At 37.5% G+C, this 14169-nt stretch overlaps 2 protein-coding genes across 11 annotated transcripts in view; one reads left to right on the top strand and one right to left on the bottom strand.

The window, feature by feature from the left end:
• The first annotated feature begins 503 nt into the window (after nucleotides 1–503).
• On the top strand, nucleotides 504–2144 carry LOC132793163 (uncharacterized). The gene is made up of 2 exons (XM_060802857.1): nucleotides 504–1850; nucleotides 1916–2144. Exons 1-2 carry the CDS (start codon nucleotides 723–725, stop codon nucleotides 2039–2041), a joined length of 1254 nt encoding a protein of 417 aa, XP_060658840.1. The 5' UTR covers nucleotides 504–722; the 3' UTR covers nucleotides 2042–2144.
• Nucleotides 2138–14169, bottom strand: part of LOC132793161 (calcium-transporting ATPase type 2C member 1) — a 66650-nt gene continuing 54618 nt past the window's right edge. For 5 of the 10 annotated variants that reach the window (XM_060802850.1, XM_060802852.1, XM_060802855.1 and 2 more), the window contains exons 3-4: nucleotides 6568–6883; nucleotides 4658–6376 (exon numbers count right to left, since the gene is read on the bottom strand). In XM_060802850.1, the coding sequence (XP_060658833.1) occupies nucleotides 5677–6376; nucleotides 6568–6883 (1016 nt within the window). In that variant the 3' untranslated portion in view covers nucleotides 4658–5676. Of the gene's footprint in view, nucleotides 4590–4657; nucleotides 6377–6567; nucleotides 6884–14169 lie in introns of those variants that run through there. The other 5 variants (XR_009633088.1, XR_009633085.1, XR_009633084.1 and 2 more) reach the window with 5 other exon arrangements.

Here is a 14169-nt window from a genome sequence, read left to right as displayed (position 1 = left end):
GTGATCCAAGCAGTGAACTTAATTTGAATTCTTTTTTTGGAAGCAGTTGCAAGCAGTTCCCATATAAGTAGTGCTCCAAGCAGTGAACTGCTTAAAAGTTAGCTGCGTACCAGCTGGATGAATTTCGTCAATAAATTACATATTTCTTGGTACAAGTTAGTTCAGTTATATTATAATCGGTTGTCTTCTTTTCTTTCTATTTTTGGAACTGTTATAAACAAGTGAAGAATAGCCGATTGACGCGAAAACGATGTGATAGGAAATAACTATCTTTTTGAATGTGGCGCCTTTTTACATATGTTTAAAAATATACTAATATACCACATAAAGTATGCCCAGGTGCCAAAGGTTTGGAGCCGTTTAATGCTGGTATATCTACTCAACTTTAAAACGTATATTTAAAAATGTTAGCAAGCAGCCACACTTTAGTTCATATGCTAAAAATAAGCTTTGTAATAAAAATACAACGCATTCGATAAAAATGAATTAAAACAAAAAGTGTTTGTAAATATAAATGTTTGAAGAAAAGGGCGACATCGATAGTGTTATCGATGTTTATTTACCTCTATGTTGCAGTGATGTCACGCAGCGAAGCTGTTTTTACCGCTGCTTGTCAATTTCAATCAAAACGAATTTGAAACATTTACAGTTCAAACACAACACAAGTGAAACACGCATAAAGGTTTAATATTTTGGATACGAATAAAGAGTGAAAATTTGCAATGTTAGACAAACTACCCGACGATTGTCAATTGAGGATTATACGATATGTGAAAGATTTAACGGATCAAATGGCACTCAGGCACGTCTGCAAGAGCCTACGTGATAATGTGGAATATCATTGGAAACAACACATCAGGGAGATTTATGTACAAGGAGCTGAGCTGGAGCACTTCGAGGAGTATCCCGACGATATGCACGCACTACTGAAGCAGACCTGTGGAACTGTCACGAGCATTGTAATGTCTCGAGGATCGGCGAATCTCTTGCCGGAGTGGGAGGGCTATGAGTTCCCCAAAGTGACAAGCTTGGACGCTGAGATCTTCAACACAGACAACGATCCGGACGATGACGTCAATATGATGACCAAAATGTTTCCCAACATCGTGCACCTCTCTCTTCAAAGCAATGCTACCGGCAGATATATGTGGAGGTGGACACGGTTGATATCAATGCATTTCTATTGTTGCGAATCTTTAGATCCTCGGATGTTGTTACGCACCTTTGTCAAGGTACCTGTGCACAAACTCACAATACTCTTCTATGGTTATTCAGTCAATTTGGGAGATGATTTGGTGGGTGCCTCAATGCTTCCATTTCTGGAGGAACTTGTGATCGATGATCACCATCTGCTGGGTGACTTTATGCCGAATCTGATGAAGCTGCCCAAGTTTACGAGGCTCGCCTTCTACACTCGTGACTACTACGAGCATCTGCTGCAATCGGTGGCCAAGCTGGCGCCCCTCCGCGTCAATGCGCTCTCCTTCTTCGATGCTTTCTGGAGCAGCGATAGATTGTGCGACGACATCGAGCGTATGAGCAACCTGCGTCGTCTGGTGCTGCAGGACGATGACATTGAGGCGTCACAGCTGCACACCCTCTGCTCCCGGCTAAAGAATCTCGAAGAGCTGCATTTGATCAACATGCGATCGCTGCCCACTACCCATCAGATCTGGGGCGTTGTCGAGGCTGCTGAGAATTTAGAGCTTCTCAATTTAACCGGCTGCACATTGGATCCGGATTTCCTAAAGCAGAGCACCAGTCGGTTGTCGGTTGTGCTTAAGAACCGCGACCCACAATCATTTACGATTAATCTTTCCGAAACCCTCGCGGAAGAGGACATGAAGAAGGTAAGTGACTTCAAACATTTACAGATTTAGCAACAATAATCAATCTTTATCTTAACACATTTCAGACCCAAAATGCCCTGAAGCATCCAAGTTTGATAGTTGCCTATGATTTCATCGATTTAGATGGTTGGACCTCACGTTTCATCGAAATTGGGTTCGATCCGATTGATGAAGAAGAATCAGAAGATTAAATTTTACAATATAGAGTATTAAGAAAATGTTGTATTATAAACAGCGGAGAAAATTGCATGTTTTAAAATGAATAAAAAGAAAAAGAACCTTCCCAATTGGTGTACTACATAAAGTTAGTTTTATTAGTAAATATTTGTATTTCTTTTTTGTCGGTGATACATATTATTTGAGATTGGTTTAATTTAATATATGGTATATTATTGTTAATTGTATAATTTGTTTAGTATTTTAGATTCATAGAGCGCGACTTTAGTAACTCAAATGTCAAATAATTGCAATACTTTCGTCAGTTTTAGTTAAGATTTGATGAATTTGTTCATTAGAGCTTGATAGAAATAGTATAGGAAATATTTTGGAAATACTCGCATTCGCATTATATAGCTCTATTATGGATATTCATCTATATATAGTATATTATTTAAGCTTACATTTAATAGCACAGTTAGACATAGTTTTCTTTTCTTTTTCTGTTTTGTTTAGTTAGCGTATAGTTTTCTTTGAATCAGAGTTAACAGAAAACAAACTAGTTCCAGAGTTTTGTACATATTCTTTAAAACAATTAACTAATTGTTAAAGGAAAGTGTTGAAAGCGAAATATTTTGAGCTTCGAAAATAATACATATTTTATAAGTATTGAAGAAGTAGTACATTATGTGTAGTTAGCTGTGCAATATTGAAGCCAGAAGAAGTTTTAGACATTTACATTTATATATATATAGCACGTGTTATATGGTATTTCATTCGACTAAGTATCCTTGTATTAGTTATTTTGTATTATGCATATAATATCAGTAATCAGTAAATAAGTATAAATTCTTGCTAGCAAGCAAATCGTCAATTACTTTTGCCTTAAAAATTCATCAAAATCTGTTGCCACTCATTTGCATTTTCCATTTTTTATTTGAAATTTCCATTCTCGAACTGGAACTCTAGATAATAATAATTATAATAAGTATATAGTAGTATATAAATTTATACCTGTGTTGCTGATATTTCGCTAGTTATTTAACTCGTATGTTGTTTTCATTTTGTTATTAATTTCATTATTCAGACATTCACATATGCAATAGTTTGTTAATTAATTAATTAAATACACTTAATTTACTAATTATTGTTACCATTGTGGATGAGATGTGTGGTTGTGGTGTACGCATGTGTGGGCTATGATAATGAATGAATTTTGCTTGCTCTGTAGAACGATTCCATTAAATTTAATTTAAGATATTATTTCCTCCCCTTTCCTTTTCCATTCCTTCTTTTTTTTGTTTTTGATTTTTTTTTCTTTTCCATTTTTTTTTTTGCGTTACATTTTCTTGCCATGATATATGAGTGTGTGCAGTATGAGAGCTTTGCCTGAACTCGATGTGTTTTGTGTGTGTTGTTCGTGTGATGCTTTTGCTTTTGTAAATAATTTAAACAATTTGTAATGTTTGGTCCATTAAAGTATACAAATTTTATAACTATTTGTTAGCCTTGAGATTGAGATAAAAGTTTGCGATTGCTAAAACACGGATTAATATCGACAAAATGTGCCGAAAAGTGCAAAGGATGTTCCTAAGAGTGCTGCGATCCAAGGATAACAAGTTCACTGAGTAGCTCTCCTTGCCATCAGTCCCAAGTGCAATTTGGTGATATGCATCATCTACTTACTGAAACTTTTTATATATGGTTTCCTAATCAATTCAAAGATTCGAATAATTTCAAGAAGTAAAAGTGTTGTGTTGTGCTTGAGAAGCTTCGGTGCAATGTCATTTTTGGTACTTATGTATGTATGTAAATAGATAATTGATTTGCAATATAAACTTTTGCTGAGCTGTGATGATATGAATCGGGGATGTCGAGAGATATTGGTATTGTTGTTGTTGTTTCATAAATATTTTCAAGTACTTTTCATTATACAAATGAATGCTTTTGTTTTGTTGTTGTTTTTATGGTTTCGTTTGAACTATTTCGATTATATTTACTAAATAAACATTTTGTTTTACTATTTGATTAAGTAGATACCAATAATTGATTTCAATTTCTAATGAAAACCTATTTTGAATCAACTTTTTGTATTGTTTTAGTTATTGCTTTATTGTTGCTGTTAACCTAAATGTGAATTGCTGTTGCTCTTGGCAATACAAATAAATCGATTAGTGATACCAATTGGTTCTTTCAATTGCATTAATTTGCATTGTTTTTCATTTCAAATACATTTGACAAATTCATTTTGTTGTCTGACCACATTCAAATTACACAAATATTTGATTAATTCGTATGCAGAATATTTGCATATTTTGAATTGTCGACAAGTTTCCAAAAAAAAACGTTTTTCATTGTTTCTCGCGCTAGAGTTTCGCTTGTTGTTGCTGCTGTTGTACACGAATTGTAATTACCGAATAAATTAATAAACAAAATTCTTAAAAAAACCATTTGCTAAGCTTTGCATCTTCCTCCATTCTACCTGCTACTCTTGTTCTTATTCTTGTTGCACATTTCATTTTACATTTTGTCGGGGGGGTGGGGAATTTCGTAGCCTCTCAATTCGATTGTTGCTCGAAGCTGCTGTTGGAGAAAGACAACAATTATTATAAACTTTATCATTGGTTTATATAGTAAGAATACATTCCATGTGAATTACAGTTGGAAACATTTATTTCGCAGAAAATGAAAATACCTGTTGAGCTAATCAAGCAGCAAAAATAATATTTAAACATATGTGAAATGTAAATATTAAACTGCATTTTCCATCTTCAAATGTGGTGTGTGTGTGTTTGTGTGTTATTGCTTTCTATGTGCTTAAAATAATATCACATTAACATATTTTGCAGACCTTAAATGGAAAATTGTAAATTAAACATAACTTTAAATATTACTACAGCACGTTTAAATGGAAAGCGAAATGTAAATAGATTGCATCAATTAAAATGGAAATTATATGTTATTGTAAAGAATACTTGTATTATCAGATGCATTGAGATATACAGAGAGATTTGTTTTGTTTTTATACAATTGTCTCGCACTTAGAACTGAATCAAATTTAAAATATAAACTATGTATGCAAATTTATCTACTTACAAACAAGGAATTTAAATGTAAAATGATTATCGCATAAACTGTAAAATATAAAATAATTAAACTGAAGAAACTAAAATAGAAGTAAGAAGTAAATTGGGAGGAGATACACAACACGAAACGTTCATTAAACTTTTGCTTACATTTGTCGCTACTAATTTGGAGAAACTAATTGTTGAATTGACTGCATCCGAAGACATTCGACAGTTTAACATATTGATATCGATATACGGTATACTATATATATTGACGTGTGTTACAAATTTGGTTCGACTGGTTTATTCGATTCTCGCTTCACGATCTTGGGCATATTGATTGGTTGTTGTTGGCTTTGGCGCTGACTAAGTCCAATGTAAAATTAAACACACATGTCGCTCACTAATTCTCCGCTCTCCTCTTCGCTCCGCTCTCTACTCTCCTCTCTCTCTGCTGCCACGCTCCTCACTTGGTTTTTGCATAGTTTTGCTATTTTTTTTGTGGTTTTTTATTGGATTTTGTTTTTTATTTTTTTTTATTTTATTTTTTTGTTAATTTACTCGGCTTTTGGGTGCAACTCATCTCTAGCGCTTGCGTTTTGTCATACAAAGTCCAGCTCGGAGCGTGTGCTGTACATCTTGCGCTCCAGCGAGCGTTCGAACCACTTCTTGATCTCCGAAACGACGAGTACAGAGGAGGTGAGCGTGACCAGAAAGAGTATATCGTAGGGCGTTAACGCCTCCGTTTGGAACACCATCTGGAGCGGTGGAAAGTAAACGACAAGCATTTGGCCAACTATCGAGAAGGCAACGGCAAGCAGGAACATGCGATTGGTGGTCAATCCAATGGTGAACACACTCTTCGTCTGCGACCGACACGACAGCGCATTGAACATGTCAAAGAAGACAAAACAGGTGAATGTCATGGTCGTATCCCGCTTCGTTTTGCCCAGCGTGCCATCGGCCATCTCGCGTTGGAATACCCACAGAGTGCCCAGCACAATGATGCTGGCACTCAAGAGCACATTGACCACCACCGATTTGGTGATCATCGGTTGCTTCACGTTGCGTGGCTTCTGCTTCAGCACATCGTGATCAACGGGCTCCACGCCCAGCGACTGTGCCGGTGGACCATCCATGATGATGTTGATCCACAGTATCTGCATGGCATTCAATGGATTGGCAATGTCCATCAGGGTGGCAAGCGCGATCAGAGCGAGCGCTGCGATCGAGGTGCTCAGCTGAAAGCGCACAAAGTTGCGAATGTTGTAGAAGATGCCTTTGCCCTCCTCGATGGCAGCGCTGCAAGGCAAAGAGAAACCAATGAAATATGTTTTGGAAAAGTAACTAATGAAAGTAGCTGAAGGTGGCATGTAATGGGAGAATATGTAAGCTAGATACTTCGTCACTTTCCGCTAATGAAGGTGACTCTTGAATACTTATTCTTTCAAACCAACTTTCAGCTACTTTCATTCTAAATTTCATTTACTCACATAATGGTGTGGAAATCATCATTAACCAATATCATGTCAGCCGCCTCCTTGCACACATCGGTGCCATTCTTGCCCATCGCAATGCCAATGTCTGCCTTCTTCAAGGCAACTCCATCGTTGACACCGTCGCCAGTCATGCCGACAATGTTTCCAGTGCGCTGCAACGACTTGACAATCTCCAACTTGTGGCGCGGCGAGACGCGATAGAAGACGCTCACATTGTTGGCCACCTTGTCCAGCTGATGCTCGTTCAACTGATCGATCTCCTGGCCAGACAGCGTCTGATGATGTATGGTATCGATGCCAATTAAATTTGCTGCAACAAATTAATAACATAACATAAATAAGTCGGTAATGACCATAGAGATTTAGCCCGCTTCTTTGCTAGCACACTCTATCTAGCAGCTATTTGCTTGCTTTTGGGGCTTTTAACTCTGCTAAAGTGGCACTTAAGCTGACATGTCCTTCATGCTCACATTTTTTATGACGCAAGCTTATGTGAAAAGCATCGAGGCAACCATTAAAATGAGCCAATAAAAATTGTTATAGCTGATAAAATAAATATATGTATAAATAAAGTTGAGAACAATGCAGATGTAACGAGTTGCGTTTGTTCTTTGCTAAAGAACTTTCAGTTGAAGAAGATACCCAGTAAAAATTCTATACTTCAATTAAATCTATTCCATCTTTTATTTTAGATTAAGCTTTTTCTAGACTTTTTTTATAAATTATACAATTTCAAGAAGATGCTACCCTTCTCTGCTTCCTTTAGCAATGCGGAGTATAAAGCACATAAAAAAAAGAGAGCGAAAATATTAAAAATGAATTTACTGAATGCTGGGTTAACTATTTGCCATGGCACTTGAATAGAACGCGGAGCGCAGTGCTCATAAAATGGCAACCGCCAACTGCTTTTGGCCAAGATGAAAATGGCGCGTATTCAAATTTTGCATTAATTTTAATTTAGCACGAAACGGAGGAGTTGTGAATGCAGAAGACGCTGGGCAAACTGAAACTGTTGGCAGTGTCTGAAAAGAATAGAGAGATAAGGCTGCAGATAGCAGATAGAAGATAGAAATGTAGTAGAGGTAAGGGCAGCAAAAGCAGACAAAGCTGCTCCACTCGCTGGCCACCTTTGCCATTTCCTGGTTGCAGGAAGTGGATGGCAAAATATATCCCTTGGTGGCTGCAACGCTGCTTTTAATTGTCTCGCTACGAGAACGAAGCTAGCTCGGATAGCTTGCTGGATAGCTGGCTGGCAAGCTGATGATGAAGATGACGTTGAATGCGTTTTAATTACGTTTTGCTTTTGCTCATTTTGCCGCACATTTTTGCCCATTGTGTGCGCTTGGCTCATTGTTGTTTTTGCTGTTGTTGTTGCTATTATTATTTACTTCAGTGCGCTTTGGCTCAAAAATTTTATACAAACAGGACAAGAGATCGTCCTGGCACTTGCCAAGACAAATACGCGGGCGTCATAATGAAAAATGGAGACGCGGCTGAAAAACATCCTGCTCCATCGTATTGTTGCTCTACTTGTTTGTTGTTGTTATCTTTAACAGCTGGTGCTCCTTTGGAGCATACTTCATAAATGCACTCGAGTGCCCAGACAACAACAGCTAAGGGAAATTCCTCAATTCACAATTGAATTTAGTATAATGCGCCGTCTCGCAAATTAAGAATTGTTAAAGTTTTTATGGCATTTAGGACTTCCTTGAGTTGCCTGTTGCTTGGCTTAGTTCAGCGTCAATTGCTTGGAAAATGCAATTGCAAAAGCCAAGCCAACTCCCCCGTTGGGAAGAGCACAAAGCACAAACAAAGACCACTAGACAGGCAAAGGATTACCTGGGCATTAGGAAGAAGCTTAGCTCAGCTCAGAGTGAGTGTCGGGGCAAACAACACTTTAACAAGTCACAGTTTATTTGCACAAACAGCAAAAGCAATGCCCAGCAACTATTTCAATTTCAAGCAGAGGAAAATGAAAAAGAAAATTCTTGGCATACTTCGACTCTGCAATGTTGTTAACAATTGCATCACAAAGTGTAAAACAATATGTAATTCGCATAACCCTTTTCCATTGATTGGTGGCTACTTAGTGGTCTTAATGTCACTTAGCATTGCAAAAGCAATTTCCAATAGCAAGCAGAGGAAAATAAAATTCTTGGCGTACTTGAACTCTACAATGTTGCTAACAATCTCATCACAAATGCAAGTGTAAAATAATATGTAATGCACATGACTCTTTTTCATAGTTCAAAGTTGTAAAAGCCATAACTGGCGCCATCTAGTGTTGATTGGCGGCTATTTAGTGGCCTTAATGTCACTTACCTTTGTGCGTTTCGACAACTCGTGTCAATTTGTGTCAAAAGATGCGTCAAACAAAAGGCTTTACCGCAACAATTCCATTTGCTGGGTCATGGCGGGTCAACAGACACCTGTTTCGGCGACTTTATCACCTGCGATGATGACATGCGAACGCCCATTATTGCCATTGACCGCAAAAAAAGCTAACTACACCACACTCGCGAGGCATAATCTGTACACATTGGGAAAATATTGATGTGCGAAAATTTGCAATTTCAGATGGATTTTCCATTTCTGCCGATGACAGCAAATGCAGCAGACGACTGACTGTCAGCTGCATGCCAATCGGAAAAGCGACAGACCAAACGAGTTTTTCATCAGTTTTTCAGGGCTAGTCTTCAAACGATGTCATTTTATTAAAACAAAACAATAAACATGTTGTTGCAGCAACAGCCTTTTCCATTGAAGAAAAAAACTTAATTGCAATAGGCAATTTTTTTCCGTTTGTTGAGCAATATTTCATGTTGATGGATATTTTTACAATTTTTACATGATATTCACCAAGGAGATTGAAGGGAAGAGAAGAGGCAGCGGCATCGGCGACAGAACACAATGCAGCGTGAATTTAAATCGTGATAAAATCGATTTAAACACGAAGGCAAAAAATATGCAATTGTGGACAAATAAATTTGCAATAGTTGAATTAAAATGATTTATTTATTTAAAGATAATCGAAGTTAACACGAGAGATTGACACTAGAAATCTATATATAAAAACTGTGACTATCTGAGCTATCAACGCTGCAATTTTCACACTAAATTCGATGCTTCAATAACGCTGGGATTCTGAAATTTTCAATGCTAATTATACGTATAATAAATATTAAAAATAATACTAAAAAACATTGCGTTTAAAATTAAATTAGAATCTTTATCATTTAATAAAAATCGCTATTAAAACATGTCTTTTGGAATAAAGGAAAATTGTTGAGAATTTTTGAACTTTTATAACGGTGACCAAAGTGGAAAAAAATTAAAACAAATGCAACTGTAAAATAGACTTTTTACAAGCATACTTCTATATAAAGAAGTATCAAGAAGAAGTATGCTATTAACTTTGAATTGAAAAAATTCACTGACAAAAACGTAAGGCAGATGCATCAAATTTCATTAAAATTAACAAAGATAGTATGGACATTGGATGAGATATTTTAGTCTTGTGATTCATTATAAACGAGCTAGGAATGCATAAAGTATTAGAATAATGTGTAGCTCCGGTTTGGAGCCTCTGGTTGCCGGACAACTGGCCATCAATATACCAGAGATCAGATGCAGACAATCAGAGCAAAAGCAAAAACCGAAAACCAAAAACTGAGCATGAAAAACTTTATGAACCAACCCAACGACGAATTTTGCAATTTAGTTTTTGGGGCTAACTTTGTTGTTATGTTTGATAAATGTCTCGAGGGCAAAAAGAGGAAAATCGCATGCATACTAGAGAAGAGAGAGGGAGAAAAATGGGGGAAAGCAAAAAGGGAGGCTGGTTTGTCTGCCACAAAGTTGCACTCAAAATGAGCGGAAGAGTTGTGAAAACTTTGTAAAGTTTATAAAAATTTGTCACAGCAGAGAAAACCGCAGGCGAAAAGCGGATTAGGGAGCGAGAGAGAAAGAGAACTATAGAGAGAAAGGAGCTTGGAAAAGTAAATGAGAATGATGGGCAAGTTTATGAAAATGTGCAACGAGTTTGTTGCTGTATGCAACAAGCACAGTTCAGTTGCCACTTTGACGGCCAGAAAAATCAAAGCAACGACATTTTCACTGGCAAAAACAAAAGGAAAAGCCCAACAACAAATGTAGTCTCATTTGGTAATGGAAAATTCGAGGCGTGGCTGCTGCGGAGCAAAAGGGCCAACTGCATGTGACATTTGCATTTAAATCGTCAGCTGAGAAGGAAAGGAGGAAACAAAGGGAAAGGAAAGGGAGAGGATAAGAGAAGAGGAGAAGGGCTGTGGCATTCTGCTTGTGCTGTTTATTAAGCGACTTTCGTGTACGTGACAATTCTTTCGACACACAACCATCGCCGTCTGACTTTGACTTTCTCCAGTTGCCTCTCTCTCTCAGTTCCTCGAGGCTTCCTGGCTGCCATGGCAATCGTTGTGTGATTATCTCAGTCTTCCGTTTGGGGTATCTTCTGGGGCACAACACATCCTGCCAACCGGCAGCAGCAGCTATCATCCTTGGGCATGCGACAAGTCAACTCCCTCGATTGATGTGTATTACGCCCCCTGCTGATAATGGTATCATGACGCCCCCAAATGATTGTCAGCGTCGACTCCGCCGCTGTTGGATTACAAGTGCATTTCCGAGTGCATTTCGCTAATTGGATATGTGTCATGTTTAAGAGAGAGAGCGAGAATCAAAGCAGCAGCTGCCACAGCAGCAAAAGCAGCAGCAAGAGCAACAAGAACATTCAGTGCAACAGCAACAGCAAAATCAACAGCCGAAGGCGTGACACAAGTCCGGAAATGTGGCATTGATTAAGATTTACTCAAGTGCAGCTCCTAGTCTGGGATTGTCCTCCTAATTGTCTATTAATACGTGTCGACGAGCTGTTAAGCAAACATCTTGCACACGCTGCTACTGTCAATGTTGCTGCAATTGCAATTGCAAATACAATTCAAGAATTAAGCTCACAAAGAAACCTTAATTTAAACTACTTGAATTTGTTAGAAATTTATGTTAAAAGTGTACGAATATTTAAGAATCTTCTAAGACGAAATTCATTCAAAAATTCACACCCAAATTAAGTTCCTTAGACAGATTGTTTTTGTTTTGTATTATTATACACAGTTTTTTTTTACCACAAAAGCACAAAAAACCATGTTTTTTTTATATACAAATTAATGCCATATTTTCTGCCTTTGTTGCCAATTACAACAGTCAATAAATTGTTAGCATAAATTTACACAATTCATTATTCAACAAATCATAAAAAAGATTATATTATTTGTCACTTAATAGGTTTGATTGTGCTTTACAATCTATTGATTGAATTAGAAAAAAATTAAATTTGTTGAATATCAAATAACAGATTTTCTGTCAATATAATTAGTATATTATTTTACTTTAATTGACTTAATGAAAATTATATGTAGAAAGTGTGTCTTTTCATTCCAAATTAAATTTTTAACTTCAATTGCAATTCAAATTTGAGCAACAAATACGATGACTAACTTGCAATCGATTTCTATACTTTCAACTGGCATTCAAAAGGCAACACTTGATTCAATGCGATGCGATGATGATTCATTGCGTTGCTCAGACACTTGATAATGCAAGACTATGGCGACTAATGCTGTTTGTGGTTAGCACCCTCTGAGCAACCTGAGACAGAGCTGAACTGAACTGAGTTTACCACAGATTCAATTAGCCATTCCGAAGAGCAGCTCTGTTTAAGGAGCTAATGACAAAACTGCCAGCATAATTGAAAATGAAATACACCAACTTAATTATGCTCGGTCTCAGTCTCTTCCCTTCAACAGCTTCAATGGACTGTCTGTCCTCTATATATCTATTTGTCTGTCTGCATGCTTAGTCAAAGATGGATGCGAGTTGAGTTTGGCACAACAAATTGGTAGGGATTAGCTCAAGCGCAGCTGGTCAGTAACTAGACAACAAGTCGCTGCCAGGTTGGTGGCCAATTAGGCAGCCGATTCCCTCTAAGCGGATTTTGGTCTCTACAATAACAAATAGTTCATTCAACTGAAGGGGGCAACACAATTGACAGAGGGGAAAGAGGAGGAAAACTAAAGAGAAACTCATTTGCTCATTTACAATTTGTACGTCAAAATTTCAATCAATATGCACGCTCGTTGCTCGAGGCCTTAAATCAAATTCAGTTTGTAACCCCTTCCATTGCCCGACTAGCTGGCAATCCGTCCCTTTGCAACTCTGGGGCATTCTATAATTATACCGTTATTCACAGCTTCGAAAGGGAAATTGCAAACAGCGAATAAAAGCGCAAAGGAATAGAGAAACAATTTAATACCCTTTAAAGGAAGGATGAGTAGGAAAACGTTCATTGTTGAGAAACCACCGATAATTAGCATTCACTAGTTGCATTTATAAAAATTTAACTAAAATAATGAATGAAAAAAAAAATATTTAAAATAATATTATCTAATCCTTAACTTCAATGTATTTCCGTTCCTACAAAATTCACTTATTTTCCAACCTAATTCTAATTTTATATACATAAATGCAATCTCTATAATCTATTCATCTCATCTTATCGATCTGGCAACTCCCAACATTTTTCGCATTATTAAGTTGGCTGTAGCTGAGCAGCATGACAAACTTAATAGTAAAATCTATAGCACCCAATGGAGAGACTATTTGTACGAGTTGCTGATGCGAATTGCTAGCAAAGTGAATTGAAGTTTCTTTTATAAGGTTTGCGTCGCAGCTGGATGGAAGGAGAAAACAAGGAGAACGGAAAGGTACCGAAGTCGTTGTCCATGTTGATGAATTCCTGTTCGCTGCAGACAAGCGAGGCGCACTAAAGATGATGAGAATGGGAACGATGATGAGTCCTGGCAAAAGCGATGACTACAACGATGATGACGATGGGATGCTTGGGCCCGAGTTAATTATTTCAGCGACTGACGATGCGACTCCTGATGCTGATGCTGTTGATGTTGCTGCTGATGCTGCTGCTGATGCTTCTGCTTGTGATGTTGTGCGTTCTCCTGTGCGTTGCAGGATATTAGATATGGGGTATTTACCGCCACCCGTCTAGTGGCTGTTACCCAGAGGGCGACTTCTATGGCGAATGTCGCTCCTTCACCTGTCGCCACATCCCTCCACATTTCTTTTTCCCAATTTTTGTGCTTTCTTTTTTTTTGCTTGGTTTATTTTTAATGTTGTTGCTCTATGCTCTGCGCTTTGTGTGCTATCTTTTCCAATTTGCTGCGCTCGCTTTGCGGCATTGCTTCCACTCCGCTCTTGCCGGTTTCTTTTTTTGTTCCTGCCATTTTATTCAACGAGTTTTGGCGAATTTTTTCGTTTCAATTTAAATACCTAGTATATGGTTGAACTTAAGGTTTCTTGTACAGCAGTTAATGAAAAACTTGCGAAAGATGCCGACATTCTTGGCTTGACAAACCGCATTCCAGGCCAGAGGTCCTTCTATCCAGTTAGCAAAGCACTTTACCAGCAATTTTATGCAACTTTTGAGGAGTGCAAAACTTCAAAGTTTAACGCACAACTATCTACATACGAAAGAATGTATATGTACAT

This window comes from Drosophila nasuta, chromosome 3 (genome assembly GCF_023558535.2).
Source record: "Drosophila nasuta strain 15112-1781.00 chromosome 3, ASM2355853v1, whole genome shotgun sequence".
Taxonomy (NCBI): domain Eukaryota; kingdom Metazoa; phylum Arthropoda; class Insecta; order Diptera; family Drosophilidae; genus Drosophila; species Drosophila nasuta.
The sequence above is the reverse complement of the archived record's forward strand: the minus strand, read 5'-3'. Positions and strand labels throughout refer to the sequence as shown.

Excerpts from the sequence above, each read along its gene's own strand:
- LOC132793163 (XM_060802857.1), top strand. The coding sequence starts at position 723 with ATGTTAGACAAACTACCCGACGATTGTCAATTGAGGATTATACGATAT. Across the intron at positions 1,851-1,915 it reads CGGAAGAGGACATGAAGAAG|ACCCAAAATGCCCTGAAGCA; the intron begins GTAAGTGACTTC and ends AACACATTTCAG.